Source organism: Numida meleagris, chromosome 6, assembly GCF_002078875.1.
Source record: "Numida meleagris isolate 19003 breed g44 Domestic line chromosome 6, NumMel1.0, whole genome shotgun sequence".
NCBI lineage: Eukaryota > Metazoa > Chordata > Aves > Galliformes > Numididae > Numida > Numida meleagris.
Window position 1 is genome coordinate 44,288,535 of NC_034414.1, and position 19,559 is coordinate 44,308,093.

Genomic DNA, 19,559 nt, shown 5'->3' on the forward strand with positions numbered 1-19,559 from the left:
CGTGACCGCGCAACCTGGCAATCACCTGTGGAGGGCGGAGTACGAGCGCTCCCCGCCGCCATTTTACTACAGGGAAAGGCTTCCCAGCCGTTACCGGGCAGCCGCGGGGTGAAGCTTGTGGCTGCCATTTTGAGAGAGGGCACGGGAAGCCCCGAGCTGTGGGGAGGTGCGTTGCCGTGCTGGAGGAGGGCGCTGAACAGCGGGTGAAGCCATTGAGGAGCCATGTTAAGTGTGGGAACGCTGCCGCGTGCTTCAGGATGCGCAGTAAGGCAGCGTGTTTGCATCATGGATGGACGGAGCTTGTCCGTGAAAACAGCACTTTGTGCAGCATGAGCACTGTACACAATATTTATGCCAAAGTGACTTTCATCAACTGCAAAATTGATTCTTCTTACAGGATCCACATCCTCCTACAGTTTTCCTGGGAGTGGTGTTTCTGAGTACATCTCCCATTTCCAGGCCCTCACCAGTAACTGTGACCAAATCCCTTGTCCTGTAGGCATGATAGGTATAGCATGGTGAAAGAAAGACCTTTGATCTCTTGTACAAGAAGCGGTGGCGTGGCTGGGAGTGGCTCTGGGGTGCAGGGCACCCAGGGAGAGGCTGTACTCCAAGGACTGCTGGCTGGCCTCAGGGCTTTCATAGAATCATAGAAGTGCTTGGGTAGTAAAGGACCTTAAAGATCGAAGAGCTCCAGCCCTCTGCCATGGGAGACTGGTTATCAGTCTGATTATATTGTATAAAAATCCTTAAAGTGGAGCTTTCTGACTGTTGACCTTGGTGTTCTGCAGAGCTCACGTTCCGCGTGTTTCAGGAGGAATGAGGCACTAGGAGATGCAGTGGGTGACAGCATGCAGACATTGTGTTAGAGCTGTAGAAAAGCCCTGTTTTTTCATGTTTCTGTTCACAAAGAATGCTGTTAGTTGAGGGACTGCCCATCTCGTCCGTGTCATTGAGGAATTTCATGTTTTAGTGATGACATTTCCTGACTAACATTTCCTGTTTATTTCTTTTTTAATAACAATACCAAACACTCATGAAACATTTTGCACTTTACAGTAATATCAAGCATTAACTAATGAACCTGCTCACACCCAAATGAGCTATACGATGTCATTATTACATGCAGAAGGACAGAGTGGCTTCCTTGAGGCTACAGTGAGTCATGGCAGGAGCAGAATTATACTCATGGTCCTAATTTATATTTGTTCCAGCAGACTGTACAGCTTTGCATACCTAGAGCGTGCAAATAAAGAAAATGTTACCATCATGAAAGAATAACTTTAATTTAGGTGACTTCTTAAATTAATAATATCAATTTATTCCTGGTAGAAGGCTTCAGCAGAGGAATTCATTCTCTTTTTCACTCATAGGAACGTAAAAACATCAGCTCTCAAAACTCGTACTTCCATCCTCTAGTGTGCCGAATGCCTGTCCTTTCCTGTGGTAAAGAATTAGAGATTATTGGAATCTGTTTTGGTGGAAAGAAGAGGATGGTTGAACTATAAAGAATTTTATTCTGGATTATGTATCTCAACCTGTTTTTTTATCTGTAAATTCTGTTTTTTTTTTCTTTACATTTTTGTCTACAACATAAGTACATGTGATCTGAAGCTTCTGTAAACTCAATCACAACTGATAAAATTCATTGTTTCTTTTGTAGAAAAATTTCTGCTGTTGATGCTTTTGTATTTCAATTGTTCCTTTGTAGTAGCTCTGTAATCTCTGCCAACCCAGAAAACACCTGTTGTTCTAAGATGGCTGACTTAAGTTACTGCATCTATCCAGATCTCAAAAAAAAAAAACAAAATAAAACAAAAAAAAACACCTGCTGCTTGTATCAGAAATTTAATTGTTCCATACTGATGCAGACAAGAGGTTTTTTTTGCATATAACTTTACTTCCAGAAACATACAGAATGATAATCTCTTCTCTTGCTTCCTTTGATTCTTCAGTCTCCCTGTCAACTGTTCAGCAAAGACCTTTAAAAACATGTCAACTGCATTTCTCTATTTCTAATAATGATAAAAGTTGCTTTTTCTTCAGTAAACTATCAGGAACCCTCAACTGCCCAACAGACTTTAGTCTTAGTAAATGTCATGTTAGCAAAAAGCAGGTGAAAAGTGATGAAACGGGTCTTTGTCTAATTACTTTTGTCTCAGTGAAAATAAAGCTTTGACTGAAATTCTAAATTAGAATTTAAACTAACTCATCTTCTTCCAGCTAAGGTGCTGAAAAGCCACCATTTCACCAAGCTGGAGGGCGCTGTGAGACCAGTTCAGGATTGCCTACAAATAGAATTGAAGGATTTGATAACCAATAGAAAAATTGTAACTAAAAAAAGTCGTGCTCTGTCTGGGAAAGAAAAAGGAAGTAACCAAATCTCTGCATCCAGTGGTTAAATGTGCAGCTACTTGGTATTGTTTCCAGAGAAGTAAGAATTTTAGAGCTTTAAAATTTTTCTGATTCATTTCTCTTTAGCATCTGAATCATCAGACAGGTTGGCTTTTGTGTTACCCAGTAGATGTACAATTAAAAATTCTACCCAGTTTCTTAGAAGCCAACATAAATTGTTCTAAATAGAATTTACAAAAAAAAAAAAAAATAAAAATCAGTTCACAATAAATGATTTTGATCACAGAGGGAAAAAACGAACTGTGCCTGTGTAATAATTTTTTCACCTAATTATCTGTTAAAAGAATCACTTTCATGAAAGCAACGTACAATCTCCTCTTCATTTTGTATAAAGAAAAAACAAATATGCAAATTGAAGTGCATGAAATTTTGTTATCCTATGTTAACTAGCACTGTTCACAAACTTGCTTCCATCGGTAATCAAACAGAAAAAAAAAAACCAACACAGTAATACAGGTTCTGAAAATAATTAGGCTTTTTTGAAGAAACTCCTGAGATCTTTATGATATATTTCTATGAATTCTTCTTATGTACATTTTTATTTGATTCTGTGATAAATTTGTAGGAAAAAGCAAGTGCCAAATCTTTTGGTCAAAAAAGCCTCTATATTTTGAAAACATACAAATTAAAAAAACAGCATTTTAGTTCTGTGGAGTGCTTTCCCTGCAGAATGCATTGTGTCCTAAATAAGAGGTTTGTAATATACTCTACTCATTTAATTTGGCAATATTTTCAATAAAACTTTTCTAAATTTACCAAAAATATAAGATTTACCAAGCTGGTTACCATCATTTTTCATATTTCCTTATGAGTATGTTGTCTAAAAAAAGAAAAAAAGGAAAAGAAAAATTAAAAGGCTTATGAGCTGTTGCTTCATTGGTGCATCCAAGAGCAGCTTCCTGTTATTTTATCTGTTGAATCAGTTTCTCTTCTCAGAACCAGACCCTGGTTACCCTACTGACGGCACAGGAGTAAAGCTGCTCTGTGGGAACATTTGATTCTCTAGGTAAGTGTACAAAATTCAAGAAGTCAGTGGACAGACTGTTTATGTTGTGGTACAGGTTTTATCCTAGATCTTCCTTAATGTGATGCTGACATCATGCAACAAGGAAAAGGGACACAAAAAGAGGCTGGAAAATACTGCTTTGGGGGAAGTAGTATTTCACCCCCCAACACAAGTGAAATGTGAGGCACAAGGGGCAATAATTTCAAAAGAATGAGTTAGACATGGCAGCTTGATTTATTGTTGCAATAGTATTGCCATGATCAAAATACCTATTGCTTAGAGAAAGAGGAGAGAAAGGATGAAAGGATTTGGGCACAAGTTTTGAGGATTCTGAGCTGTCCTGTAGTCACTGTAAAAATGCCTCACAAGACATTACAGCTCTTCTATTGTTGTTCTTTAGTATTTTATCGAATTTACAATGTACTCAGCATTACTTATGTAAATAAATCCATCCTTAAAACCTGGCAGAAAAACAAGCTGTTCTAAAAGTAGCTTCCTAGAATACCAGGCATCATGTACATGAAAATATTTTCTACCGCATCTTTCTATATGCATAGAGGAAAACACGATGCACAGAAAGTTACAGCAAAATAACGTTCACCCATGTGGTCCACATTCTTAAATATATATATTATTTCCTATATATATATATTATTTCCTTTTTGCTCATGTCAATGAAATATCTATGCTCTATAAAGCGTATGAAGTGTATCTCAAAGTTAAAAAGGCTGAATTATTTTAGACCCAATTGAGTTTCTACTGAATCTCAGTGAGCTGTGAGCAAAATTTAGAGTTGCATCCGAATAAATGCCTTTCATTTTAAGCAAAAAAAGGCCACGTTACTGAAGGACATGTTTCAGCTCTTCACCTGAAGGTTTTCAGAATTAAGGTTTGAGATCTGGTCATTAAAGAAAATATCCAGCAATGGATGGTCCTTGTACTTCAGGAAATCAGCCTAGCTATATAACTTATGTTAAGAACACAAATCAATCTGTTTCATTGAACTTGTTTAGAGAAAAAAGAAACAAAAAAAATGTCTGTCCTTCCATCTCTGGCTCATAACACAGTGACATTAGTACAGCAACTACCCTACAGATCTAGCTGACGTATTAGTATTTTCATCATTTCAGTCTTATCTAAAAAGCAAAGTACATGGAAAAATGTATCACGTTATAGTGTGATATACTTCTTACTTCAACTTGCCCTTTTATGAAACTGAATTTTAAATAAAGGACATATAGTGAAAATGTGTAAGTTGTGGATGTTTCCGAAATTAAGCTGGTGATTTTAGTGACCAAACTTTTCTGTTTTTAATACATAATCCTCACAGTCTGCTCCATCTTTCATAATTTTCCACACTGTGGTAGATTTATTGGGAAAAAAAAATTTTAAAAATACTCTTCCAGTCTTCCCTTAGAAGTTTTTTTACAGATAAGAGTATGGAATGTCCACTTCGTATTTGTGCTTATGAAAGGATAATACTTTGTTACTTTCAAAATATCATAAATGTTGAGACTGTGAAAAGTTATCTTTGAGTCTAAATTAGATTCTGTGGAAATACATCAGTACCAATACTGTATCTAATATTCCAAAAGTTAATCTATAAGCTTGTCTCCATATATTACTTGATGTATAACATTTACTAGTCCACTTCTGAAATTTTACATCTGACTGCGAGTAACTTTTTTTTTTCTCCAGAGTTCTCATAATAGCAGATTCTCTATAGCAAAATGGCAAAGATACTGGGACAATGAGAGTCATTCAATCATCCATCTAAAAGAGAGAGTTGACTACTGAGAAACATACTAAGGACAAAACTAGCACATACACTCAGAAGATGAGAAAAAGGTTGGGAATGCTTCAGATCATATTTTCAGGTAAGAAAAATCATTTTACATTACATAGTTGCCATTATCAGAAAAGTGCTAAGCAGGGAAGTATGATATGAAAAGGCTCCCCTGAGATAAGATCTCAGATAACTGTAAAGAAATGTGTTGTCATCCGTTGCAAAACAGATCTTTCTGCTTTTGTGTTTTTGTTCAAGTAACTACAACGTATGTTGTGATATACTTCACTTGCTGGCTCTGTGACACACTTAATTATAGGTCATCAGTACATGCCAGAATGAAACACTTTTTAGCATGTCCTCATATGAGTAGCATCAACGATGTGTCATTAAAGCTGGGACATGGATTACCTGGGGAAGTTCAGACTGCCTCCTGGGCTTTGTCTGTAGAAACTATTGAAGATACTGGCTGAAAAGAAAAGAAAGGCATGAGGTGCTGTGAGCTATGAATATAAAGGACAGAAAAATTGATGAGGTGGGAAATTTCACGTGATCTCAGCTTTTTTTTTTTTTTTTTTTTAATACTATCTTTGGTGTCCCAGCCTGCTATTATCCAGTTATAGCTTACATTGTTCATTCCTTAAGGCAGGTGGCCAGAGAGCAAAGCAAGGTCTTGCCTTGAAGAACATACAGTTTGTTCAGACAGGTGCAATATACAGTCAAGTGTTTTACCATATGATCAGTGAGGTCAATAGAAGAAAACTATTAAAAACAGTGAGTTAAAAGTAGATAGTAGAAGGTGGGTTTGTTGGTCTGTAAGTCAGTGTGAAAGAGCTGATAAAGCCACCCGTAGGAGGAGCCAAGTCAGGAGCTTGTAAGGATGTTGACTCTGTAATACAACAAGTCAATTAACAATGAAGAAAGAGTTTGTGGGGGAGGGAAAAGGAATTCCTATTTCTCGGTCACATGACAAACACTGCCTCATGCGCTTACTGCGTTACATATGTGCTTCTGAAAGGGCATGTTTCCCTGCAAGATTTGTCACAGTTTAAAAAAAAAAGTCACTAAAAAGTGATCAGAAGAAGATGTATTTTTTATCTGTTACTTATCTAATCAGTCTGCAAACGTTTGCTTTCATTTTGGTGAAAAGTGGGCCAGCAAAACCCTGAGATCCAATTTCTAGGCTAGATTTTTAATTTGCGATACTTATCTATGCTGGTAAGCTTAAGATGCTCTGTTTATCATGCAGTTTTAATAAACCACTCTGAAAAGCAGAAATATTATGTGTGTCTTACATATAGACACTGCATTTTTTAAAACAGTTATCATGTAAATAAAGTTTCTCACTTGAACAAATCAACAAGCCCTCAGGAATTTTCACTGTCTTTCAAGCATGTGATTTTAGGACTAACTGTGAAAACTTAGCCAACTCGATCAAATAAAACAACGGCTGTTAAAATGAAGTTTGTTCTTTCTGGCTAGTTCTCTCATTGCTTCTTTATATATATATATATATATCAGTGATACATATTTATATATATATCAGTGAAAGTTTCTCAATAGAAAAGAGAGATCCATGTAACAACCTCTCAACAGTCACTAAACTGACGTGGATTTCTCTGACAAACCCACAAACCTCCACCATGCTCATCAGATTCATAAAGGGCAGAATGAGCTTACTCATCATTTAGGAAAATTCCTGTACCGTAAAATGTCTTCAGTTTGAGCTGGTTCATATGTGAGAACACTTGTAAACAGTTCTATCTTGCAACCTACTCATTCTACAACCTCTTCATCTCCTCTGCTGGCAGCCTAGGCTCAAAACAGAGATGAGTTGCTAGAGGCGATCTCTGAAGCAGTTAGTATATTTATGAGCAGAGCTAGACCACAGAAAATATTCTCCAGGCTTGTGTTTCCAAATGACAGAGCTATGATATAATTAGTGACTGCCAGTTGTCTCATACGTATGGTAGTACACCATTTCTTACTGAAAGATCAACTCTAAGTGCTTCCAAAACTTATGCACCCAACTTTTCCAGTCACACTGCTCTAGTCAGAGCTGCTATCTAACTGGTATTTTCATGCTGAAGCTATTGACACCCACGGTTCTGGTAGTGCCTAAGATGAGCTTAACTGCTGCTGGTTTTACAAACTCATGTAAAGCAAGTAGTTTTTTAGAGGAAAGAAGTGTAAATGAGAAACTGTACTCAGAGAGTCTCTGTCTCATTGGAGTCTTAAGCCTGGCAGATTTTCCTGTGCCTTCACAAATCCAACAGCTTGCCATATTTTACATAAATATTCCTGAGACATGCAGTAACCTTCACTGGAATAGCATGACAAGTTACTGGGGGACTTCATTCTAATGAGAGGTAGGGAAGTGTTAGGATGCATCAAGAGTGATTAATAATAGGGGCACAACTTGGCCACATGTTCTCTTCTTCTGAGCAGATCCTAACAGCTGGAGGTACCTGAATCTCTGTCTTTCTATCCTTGTCTCACCATTGTTTTAAAGAGGAGGAGGGTATCAGGGATAAGAAATCTGCCATGTTCATATTGCCAGAACCTTATTCTCTTCAAGTTTATTTGCAGTGCGCTTTCTGATCTTTGAATTTCTCACAGGAGAGACCTGTGACTGCAGGACTCCATCTTTCTGGATGTGTCTCAGTTAATCAATCTGCTTCCATAGTATAAAATTGTGTCTGACTGACCTTTACCTTCTTAGACATGGGGATTCTTCCCCTGCATGTGCCCATCCAGGGATTTTAAAATATTTTGGTCTGCTACAATTTATATCTTCTAAAATAAAAACTTCCATCAAGAAGCCCAAAAATGTTGTTGTAGCTGATTTATTTTTTTCCCCCAACAGAAAGATGGAATCTTACCAACCAGATCTTGAAAAACTAACAGATGAGCACCAGACTACAGGGTTGTTTTTCTATTGCATCTGGGCTGGAATTAGCCCAAAACTACACATGGTGAACAATGAACAACACTGCTGAGTGCCATGATGATCACACCCTGGATAAGTATTTGTTTCCATTTGTGTACAGCATTGTGATGGTGATCAGTATTCCCATCAATTGCATATCCCTCTATGCATCTTGCATTCAGGTGAGGAAAAAGAATGAGTTGGCAGTCTACCTATTTAGTCTGTCCCTGGCTGACCTTTTGTACTCTGTGATTCTGCCTCTGTGGATTGATTATGCCTGGAATGGAGATAACTGGACACTCTCTGCCAGGCTTTGCCAGATTTCTGCCTTCCTTATGTACATGAATTTTTACACCAGCACTGCATTCCTTGCTTGCATCTCTCTCGATAGGTACCTGGCATTAGTTCACCCCCTGAAGTTCCAGCACTTACGCACAAGAAGAATTTCACTGATTGTCAGTGTAATTGTTTGGCTTCTGGAAGGCACCTTTAATTCAGTTATACTGATGAATAAAGAAGTATTTAATGATCCTTGCAATTCTACTAATCATATATTATGTTATGATAAATACCCACTGGAATGGTGGCAAGCACAGGTAAACTTATTCCGGATATGCTCAGGGTACCTGCTCCCTTTGATAATCATTTTGTTTTGCTACCATAAAATCTACCAAGCAGTGAGATATAATCAAGCCACAGTAGATGAAGAGAAGAAAAAAATCAGGAAACTTATACTGAATATCACAGTTACTTTTGTTGTTTGCTTCACTCCTTATCATGTTGTATTGCTTATTCGCAGCATCAAAGAACCTCACACCTCTAACCTACAGCTTTTACAGTCAATGTATAAGATTTACAGAATCACACAAGCCTTTACAAGTCTGAATTGCATTGCCGATCCCATTCTTTACTGCTTTGTGAGTGAAACTGCACGAACAGACATTCTGAATTTGCTCAGGTGTTGCTTATACCTACAAAAGCCTGAAGAAAACCAACCAGAAGAACATGCTCTGTGCAGTTCTGCTATGAAGACCAATGCACTGGTCACCTACAGATCTTCCTGTGAAACTGAGACTCTGTAAAATGTCTGTGAGAGCACAGTCAAAGCAAAAGTGGATAACATAAAGGGAAAATAAATTTAAAAAAATCTTCCCTTATCTGTATCTGAGTAAACAACCCCAAAATACTCTAATCTAGGTGAAACCAGTAGCTGGAACTAATAAGAATATATTGCAGGGTCAGTGAAATCAGCGGAGCATCATAACTTCAAATCAGGTGTGGTATGTAAATAAGTGTCAGCAAACAGTCAAGAAAAATGAACATGACATGCTGACAGAATTACTGAGGGTCCCCCAAAGAACTTCCTCCTGTCTCAGCTTGCTAGGTAGCCCATATGCTCGGTACACACATACTCAGCTGGAAGAAGTTCTTTCAACCTGGTTTTCCAGTTTTAAAAGAAATCTAAAGCTCATCTGAGAAAGATTCTTATGTAGGATCTTTTCATAAATTAGTACTGTGACAGAAATGGATGAAAAACGCACACACACATAGATTATTCAAACGATTGACAAAGAAGCAGACAAACTGATGGTGCTATGATGATCCCTGTCTTTCAGAAATGACTCAAGTTCTCCTTCGGCATAACCCCTCCAATTAACCACATTTTAAAATTGTTTACTTCATGTAGACAGCTACTTACCTGCTCTTATGTGTTTTAGCTTGTGGAAAATGTACATTCTGATGCATTATCATATGGCATCCAGTTTCATTCTAATATGAGAGTACTGAATTTCAGACGATTGAAGATTCATTACTTAGAATGCATATAGGGAATGAAATTCAAGCCACAGATGATTAACTCAGATGAAATTTTACCTCATATGTTCAGGAAGGTAAGGAAAGGATTGAACAGTGAGGTTTCACATCTCTGTGAAAGAAAATACCTATCTTCAGTCTAGCTTATTGTGACTGAAATCTGGAGTGTGGTTTTGTTTGTGGAGTCAAAGGAACAAAAAGGTTTATATTCATTTACTTAACTGCAGCTGGAGGCCTCACCTAGAGTTTCCAGAGCTCTCAGTCAGAAAATTAAATAATCAGTCAATAAGCTAACAAACAATACTAACAAGCCAATGAAGAATAAGGCAACAAAGCAACACAAATATTGAAAATGTTGAAGTTAACAGCTCTACTTTTGATATGTGCTAATGCAGACATCTGTTCACGTGATTCACAGATAGTAATGGCAGCATGATCCTGCGAAAAAATAGTCAAAATTTGCCTCCTCTCACAAACTTTTCACTTTTGGACAGTTTCCAGGAAGTATGTTCAGTTGTGATGGTTTCCCACTTTCACAGAGGATGAAAAAAATACTTCCACTAAAAATATGTCCCTCTAGCAAGTCTGTAATGGAAGGAATTTTGACCAGCACTTTTCAGCACACATCCAACTGGCATTATATTTGGAGGACCAGCATTCAGTGGTCACAATCAGTATGGAAATTCTTATAACAAGATCCCTCTGCATAGAAATGAAAATATCTCCAATTACAAAGAATCACTTTCATTCCACTGTTCCTGATTATGTCTATTTATATTTTTGATTTATTTCACATTCTGAGAAGGGAACTTGAGAGGCTGAGGAAACTGGAGATGTTCAGCCTGGAGAAGTGAAGACTTTTCGTGTCCTAATGGCAGCCTTGCTATACCTACAAAGACTGTTGAGAAGATGTAGCCAAGCTTTTCACAGCAGAAGGACAAGAAATTGTACGTAACTCAAAGCAAGAAGGATCTTCAGTTGATATAAGTAACATTTTTGGAACTATGAGGACTGTCAAGCAGTGAAGCACATGGCTCCAAGAGGTCCTGCACTCTCCATCCTTGCAGGTTTTCTAGATCCACCTGGACAAAGCCCTGAGCAACCTCGTCTGGCCTCACAGCAGAGCTTGCTTGGAGTATGAAATTGAACTAGAGACTTTCTTAGGTCCCTTCCAAACAGAATTATCATGTGATCCTATGAATTTTTATAAACATTTGTATCATTATTCTGGCTGCTGCCTTCCTCTTTAAATAGTTATGTTCCTCTCCTTTCTTTGTTTCCATTAATCCTTATACTGGATTTTGTTTTGATGTGCTTTTTTTGCTTTAATTCCATTTTATATATTATGAAAGGAAAAGTATGCAAACATCAGTGCAAATTGCTTCACCACAGATCTGTCCCTATACTGACCTAAGAACACAATGTATTATGCAACAGAATGAAATTTCACTGCAGCACTGGAATAAAGCAGAACTAAGATTCACTGTAACTTCATGGGGAAAAAAATATCTCAGTGATTTCAACACCTCATACATGCCAAAAAGGCTGGAAAGCTAAATCCATTGGGGTTTAAAATTATATTAAATAAGGGGTAATGGCTACTAAAGCTAAACAACAAAATTGATTTGAGTTTAACCTGTGCATCAGGAAGCTGGCTGGTCTGCAAGGGACAAGGAACCAGAAAGCTCAACAAAAAGCTGTGCAATCCCACGGCACCCAAGCGAGGCGTGCAGATCAGATTTGGTGATGGTAATCAGCATCAGCCAACAGCACTGGACAAATCCATAGTGACAAGGCAGGTCTGAGGCTGAGATGGAAAGTCAAGGCAGCAAGCCGAGGTCAGGATCAGTGAGGTACAAGGCCAGGCACCACATTCCTGAGATGTAGCTCAGCAGGGCAAGTTCTTGAACTGACAAGTAACTCCTGTTCCAAGGAGGGGGAATCACCACCAAGAATCCTCCAGCTTCTTCTCACATAACAACTTCTCCCAGCAGCCTGGCCCAAGTTGCATGGCAGCACCATGCCAGCACTCACCTCCTCACAGGCAGCCAAATCCAAGAAGGCAGGGGAAGAGACCATAGAATGTGTAAATTCAAGGTCCTGACCCTGCGCAAAGAGCTTCACTTCCACAAAATTTGACCCTGTAATTTTATATATTATAATTTTCTACCATTGTTTATGAAAGCCCTAGTTTGGACCAGCTTCCATTGTTATGTACAGATGTTTTTTATAGCATCAGTTCTCATAGTACCTCCCTACCTTACTGAAGATCCGTTTTGAGATAAAGGAAATCAATAACAATAGCTGGCCCATAGGCTGGGCTTCATGAAGGATCTCAGATAAATTAGGGGTCTACTTTAGGAAAATAAAACATAGGTATCTAATCTCTTTGGCTGTTATGAAATGCTAACTTTATCCATTTACTGTCTGTTAAAATGAGGAAGCTGAGATGTAGAGATTGCAATGCCCTGTACTTCAGTCATTTCTGTATTTACCTTGGTACTTTTACATAGCTAAAGATTTGCACTCTTTTTCATTCTCTCTCCAACTTTGTTTGTCCCAGCTGGACCAAATTTACTGTATGAAAATAAACATCTATATTTTTTGAGAGTCACACAGTGCTATAGGAGAGGATAGAACAGTGAAAAATAAATGTCTTCATGAAGGCTCCAATCCATGGACTACTATTACTGAATATTTTGTATAGAATTCCTAATAGCTCTGCAGTCAAAAATCAGATGTAAGTTCACAGAAACTCCTTCAAAAGCAAGGACATTTCTTGCACCAAAGAGTTTATAAAATCCAAAGATCTATTTATTAGCAAGAAGAAATATATGAATTCAAATTCCAATTTTTCCTCACAGACAAGGCCTAAAAGCACTAATGTACGATCTAGGTGAGACACTAGTACCTATCTCTCTTCTCAATCTATTAAATAAGAATATGGATAATTAAAGGGCTGTGATGGTAATTTATTTAATAACTAGTGTACAAGATGTCAGTGCTAAATAATACTGTTTTCAGCACAATAACAGAGGTAAATTTGTATATCAGTAATTTACTTCTAGCAGAATATAATTTCCAGTAGCCCAGCAAAGATATAATACAGCTTCTTAAGCTAGGAGTTTTTCAGAGAACTGTGGTGACCTTGCTGGTGCAATTTCAGACTTCATTTAAGCTGCATTTCCTAGAATCTTAGCCACAAGCTGTCTCATAGCATTCATGATACAGATCATTGTTCTTTTCTGATCCAACTACACATCTTAATATCAATCCTGACTCACATGGCTGTAGACTAACAGGGACTAACAGACACTCTCACTGAACTTTTTTCTGAGTCTCTAACACGTCTGACTTCAGAGCCACTGAGAAAGACAAAGAGAAGCTTGAATTTGAGCTATATTCCACTTCCTGTTTCCACTCAAAGAGAATGACTTTTTAAAATTATTTTAATTACTCCAGTGACAAGTTTCTGTGACTGTCACTCTTTTATGCCAGTAAGGAAAGGAGTGCAGTGCCACAGTTTAGCTACATGCCACTTTTCACATTGCTTACCAGCATCATCAGTGTTGTCATTGGCCTAGTTCTCCAGTTTCTAACATGGCAAAGCAGCATCTCCTTCATTTACGCCCGGTCTCCACTCAGCATAGAGAGCACAAAGGAGTGAGAGTGTTAGAGTGCTTGGTACCGGTGCCCTAAGAAAGGGAACTGAAGTGTTCATCTGCACATATCAGGGGTCTGGAACAACTGCTGCACCCAGTGGATAGGTGCTGAAAATGGCCAGTTTTCCTTTCATGAGATAGCAGTTACCCGTAGTTCCAGAGCCCTGTGAGGTGACAGCCTACTCCTGCTCAGTGTCACCCTCTGCACTGTACCACATCTGAAAAGCCAAGGCCTAGTATTGATAGAGGGTGGGGAATAACAGGGAAAGTCCTTGTGCATCTTCTAAATGTTTTTATGTTCTTTTTGTACAGCTGCACTACAATGGCTGTTTTACTGATATAATGCTAGCCTAAAGGAAAAATAGGTCACTCCCTTTTTTGATCTTTTTCTTTTCTTTTTAAATTGACTTTGAGAATTTTGTTGACAGAGAGTACAGATATCCAGCTCCTTTAAGTGGAGTGTGAGAGACCTTGGGGGAAAAAAAAAAAAAAAAAAAAAAAAAAGGAAAAACACATCTCTCACAAGCTGTTACTTTAAATTTAGAATTTTTAGAAATATTATTGCTATAGCAACAACTTCTTGGTTAAAGGTTCAATACCAGAGACAACAGATTCTTTTCTTTTTTGCTTCTTTTTTTATTCTTCTTCCCTAGTGAACACAGAATCTTTTGCTAGATGAAAAACTGTTGGCACAGATTTGGTAGAACTGCAGTCAGATACTGAACTGGTGTCCGATAACACATAAATATACATATAAACATAACATTTAGTTTTATGCCCATTACACATGTCAGTGAACCTCAAAGTTTTTGCTATGGTTCTTTAGATATCTAGATGTGGTACACTGTGCTTCAGATGAGATACTGAAGATCATTTATCATAAGCAATCACTTACTGTCTTTTTCCAATAGCTGTTGGTAATATCCTCAAATGTGCTATTTTGAGTTTCAGCTGAAGCTTTATTTTGTCTTGGAAAACTATGACCTTAGCTTTTGTTTCTCATGAGTTAAGTTTCCTCCCTTTTAACAACAGATATGTGAAGTAATGGCTATTTTTCCTGCCCCACATGAAGAATGACACTGAGAAACATTATTTCACACTTCTAGCAATTTACCACAGTTATTTGTGCCTTGATTTCAGCCTTAATCCGGAGATATATTAAGCTATTGGAAGAACTGTCCCCTCAGTTTTCTTCTGATGCCTTTGCAGATGTCAAGGCAAGTACTAAATCTGGAAAGCCACAGTCTAAAGGAGAGGTGCAACCAATGTATCCCAATGGCTTTGGGATACAACTCTTTCTCAGTTTTCCTCTTCTTCCCTTGACACCTCACATACCTGCTGCTATCCTAGTTTGAAGAACTGGGCTTCACAAAGCTCTCGCATATGACATCTCCAGAGTCTCACAAAGCAGGCTGGCTTACAGCAACTCATCTTCTGAGATTGCTTTAACCTTAGCAGACTCAAGAACTCTTTAATGAGAAGGATGGTTAAAAAACAACCACCACCACCACCTAAGACTTGGAGGGCAAGAGAAACTCCAATTATGCCAAGTTTCAATTTCTAAGACTAATTTTGAAGAGAGAATAAACACATGGCTTCACCTGTCTTCCTTGCTTATCCTAAGGGACTACAATATACTAAATAATCCTCAGAAAACGAAGGTTTCTAATCCTTCTCAGAATACAGAAAAGATCAAACTAAAGGCGAGTGCTGATACATTCACAGTAACCCCATGAAGGCAAAAATGACCTGTCCTTCCCGGCTTGCAGGGGGTGCGTACACATGAACATCTGAACACTCAGTGAGCCAACGTACAGATTCTGTGTAGTATAACCAACCTAACTAAATGTTTTAGACCAATCTGTACAGGAAAGCAATACTGCTTTTACGCTCACATTTGTTACAGCATTAGTTCCAGATGTGTGAAATACAACTGACAATTTCCTGCTCACCTATTTTAACAAGAGTAATGCCAATCTTCCTTGCCTGTCTGTATGGCTGTCAGCGCACAATGCACTGTCACAATCCAGTCCACATATTGCTACAGGAACATAACAAAACTAGCAAAATACTGCAATGTATATATTCTCAAGGAATTCCTGGTGAGTCATTGTTTAGTGTTGTGCTGAAATTCATAGCTGTTGTTAATTCCCCTGTAACAATCTGTTTGAGTAACACATTTCTTCACTAAGTCTAACATTCACACTTGGAAGATTTATTACTGGGGAAAGCAGGAAATAAACTTAGCAGTTTAAAATTAGCTCCTTTGGAAAATGAAAAATTCAGCTCTGAAGTTTTTTTTTTTTGATCCCTTCTACATCACTAGTAGATTCAAAAATTGACTTTAGACAGACCTGGCATATGCAGCTTTGAAAACATCAAGAAATACTTATCACCATAACTCAAACTCTACCAAGGAAAGTAAAGGGCAATAATTTGCGTTATTTACAGTCATCATTTCACCAGAAGTTTTTCATGTGGTTATTTGAAAGTTACAGCTCTTGTACCTGGAGGTTCTTATATTTTCCTTTATCTTGTGCTTTGTGTTTACCACTGCAGAAAAAAAGAGTCTTGAAATAGTGACTCTTAAATGCCTAAATGTAGCAGTGGAGGAAAATAATTCTAAATAAACTACATGTTACATGTCATTATTTTTAATAAAACCTTGACACTTTGATCTGATTTGCTAAGATTTTTTTTTGAAGCTTGATGTCCTTATTTTTGAACAATAACAGGAAGTAACCCACAAAAAGCATCAGAATAAAAATAAGAGGAAAGTGATAAGAGTGCAGAGGTGAGGACTGAAGAACCCTACAAAGCGGATTTAACTGGAAGCCTTTACAAAAATTGCTAACTTGGTCTGTGTAGGTTTATCTTTGTTGTTCGCTCATTTTAACTGATTACAGAGATATTAAAAATGAAACCACTTCTGGATACTTCTGTGGATTTCAGTCAATTACGCAGTTTACCTATTTCTAGCATTTCATTCAGAGAAACTAGGACCAAGAACTCAGAGACTCTTCAAACACAACCTACACAGGAAGCATAAGATATTCACTACAGACATTGAACATGGCCCTTCACTCAAACCCCTGTAAATATACTGCAAATAATCAAGTTGTAATTGCATGGAGAGGTGGTAGTTATCCCTATGCTTGGTACGCACTTTCTATTTTCCTGTCGCTTCAGCAAATTAATTTCTACTTAGTCTTTTCTTGCACAGAACAAATGATGTAGCATCTTCAATCAAAGAAACATAGCAAAATACTTCACATATATAGTTGTCTCAGTTGTAATTGCAGTAGAAAGCCTGATCCAGAAGACTATCCTCACTAGGTGGCGATTTTGGTCTGCTCAGTCAGGCCTTACAGAAGAGCAGAAAAAATCCTAGTTTTAAGATGTGTTTCTTATATAGAATAAAAAAAAAAATGCAGTGTGCAAACAGAGCTGGCCCCTAAGTTTCCAGGAAGACGAGGTGAGCTGTTGAAGTCCTTTCAGATTCAGCCTTGAGATGCTGCAAGCTGCCAGGCTGTTAATCACCAGACCTGAGAACTAGAAGTTAAGCATAAAAACACCCACAAAACCTAAAGACCTTACCTGCACGTTATGAGCTTCCTACAAGCCTAGATTTATTAACAACTTGTTTATAATTTTTTTTTGTAAAAAAATTTTGTCTTCTTCCTCCCTACTATTTATTGCAAAATACATAGACAGGCAGTAGGCATCTGTACTGCTAAACAAAGGAAGCTCTTTCTAGTCTGTAGCCTGATGGGTTCCTCATTCCTGTAATCGTCCCACCAGCCTTTTTCTTCCTATGTTCTTCATGTGCTCTGCTCCTGGGGTTGGCACCAGTTCCAAAGCCTCACCTGTGCTCAGTCAGACCTGCTGAAAGGCTTCCCTACGTCTGCCAAACCCCTCTATCTGATATATCACACCACCAGGCGCATAATGCATTCCACTGGACATTCATGCTTCTTCTGTACCAGTCAGCTCCTCTCCTCAGCCATGGGAGCAGATGAGCTCCCAGGGCAGCAGCTCTCTTGTTATCAGCCACAAAGTACAAAGTATTTTGCATTACTGAAGGACCCCTGAAACAGATTCATGCTTTACCCACATTACAGTTACATGTTTCTTCACAGATACTCACTTCACTGAAATACAATAAATCATTTTCCTCTCTTTGCTCAACAATCAGACCTTCTAAGTACTGCACTAGTATCATGTTCTTCCACAACATTCCTCCAGTCACTGCAAGATCTAGCTTCATGTCCAAGGCAGTACCTCCTCCCCAAGGGGTTCGCATTACAATAAAGCTTTTCAGGTGCCCCAAACTCAGCACACCTGTTTACCAGGACGATTAGGCCTCTTCCTTCTATTAGCTGGAATACCAGTTCTATTATCCATTACGGTTTAATTCAATTCTTGTACTTTCTTTTCACTATAATGGTAATCAATATTTCTTTATACTTTGCCATATTCTTGTTTTTCTTCTTTCTGTATATAAGGAACAGACAGAGCAATTACACAAGCCTCTTTCAATACTTTAGTGACAACTACGAGTCTTCTCAACCCCAAAAGACAAAATTTCATTAATTACTTTGCTTTTAAACAATTGTGGTCTTCATTTCAAAGTGATTTATGTATTTCAGGAAGCAGTATGGAATGATTTAAATTCTCAGCATTTATTAGCTTTGCTCCTTTGAACTCAATTTTTATTCTAGACAACGTTATTTATATGAAAAAGACGTCATATGAATAATGTGATTCTCTGAGATGATTCCAAATGTCTGCAACTACAATGAGAAATTAAGCTAATAAACTGTGGCCACTTAATTGTACATAATGACTTGCAGTACACCATCAGCTCTTATTTTGCTGGTCCAATCATATACACTTAAATTCTTAATTTAACAAGGAAAGAAATTGAACGTTAGGTGTTGCAGGTCCAATCCATATGATGCATTAGGCTCCTGTTATTCCTTTCTCTTGTGCCCTAATGTTGTTAGTCCTTGATGTCTGTTCCCTTCTTCTGTCTTTTCCCCAAGCTATATTGCTGTATTTCTATATCTCTATATTGCTCTGCCTTGCTCCCTTATATATCCAGAGGAACATTTATAAAATTATCTCTGTTCATCTTCTTATACCTTTATTATTAGCCTAAACAACCCTAAGCAAGTGACACTGGGAAATACACTATTATAGTTTTAAGTTTCTTGGTGTTTTGTTGTTTTGGGTTGTTGCTTTATTGTTTGGTTTTGTAGGTTTTTTTTTTCTTTTTTGGAGGGGAGTGAACAACCCAAACAAAAAAGCTCAAGAGACATTAATGTTTTCTGTGAGTTAAGAAAGGACACATTTATCACAATGACATCCACAAGCAAGTCTGAAGAGAATATTGTCGAAGTTGGAATAATCTCCTAAACTGACCATCATGAAGTCCTATATGCAATAAGAAAATAAACATGATGTCAAAGCCAGGTTCCTCTTTAATGCAAGAACAGACAACTTTCTGTTTTATGTTTCCCCTTTTCACATTTCCTGTTATTTGTTTAGTTTGGTTCTTGCTAGCTGTATGGGTGAATACCTTCTTAATACAAAGCTGAAGTAACTTAAAAAATGTAGTTTAAATGTTTAAATATATTTGTAAAAAATTTACATCTTAACCTTAGAATACAACTACCACAACCTAAATTCATGTTGAATTTCAAGATAGACATTGCTAAAACCAGATTTCCTTAGAAAAGTGCAAGATGTTAGGCACGATACTGACTTGATTTGCAGTGGTTTCTGAGAAGCCTGTGAGAGGAGATATCCAGAGCACACTGCAGTATGATCTATGAGTCACACCAACCAACAGGAGCAGCTCTGAAGACTCAGAGCCATAATTCTACAGACCGTTTCAGATCTTTAGGTTTATTTACATTTCCCTTTTAAAATCTTTAAATTTTG

General features: G+C 37.8%; 1 protein-coding gene across 1 annotated transcript; it reads left to right on the forward strand.

Annotated features, from left to right (window-relative positions):
• GPR65 (G protein-coupled receptor 65) lies at positions 3,273 to 18,785 on the forward strand. The gene is made up of 3 exons (XM_021403004.1): positions 3,273 to 3,421; positions 5,120 to 5,298; positions 8,074 to 18,785. Exon 3 carries the CDS (start codon positions 8,190 to 8,192, stop codon positions 9,216 to 9,218), a length of 1,029 nt encoding a protein of 342 aa, XP_021258679.1. The 5' UTR covers positions 3,273 to 3,421; positions 5,120 to 5,298; positions 8,074 to 8,189; the 3' UTR covers positions 9,219 to 18,785.

Bases quoted from the DNA above. Each gene is read 5' to 3' on its own strand.
- GPR65 (XM_021403004.1), top strand. From the start codon at position 8,190: ATGAACAACACTGCTGAGTGCCATGATGATCACACCCTGGATAAGTAT.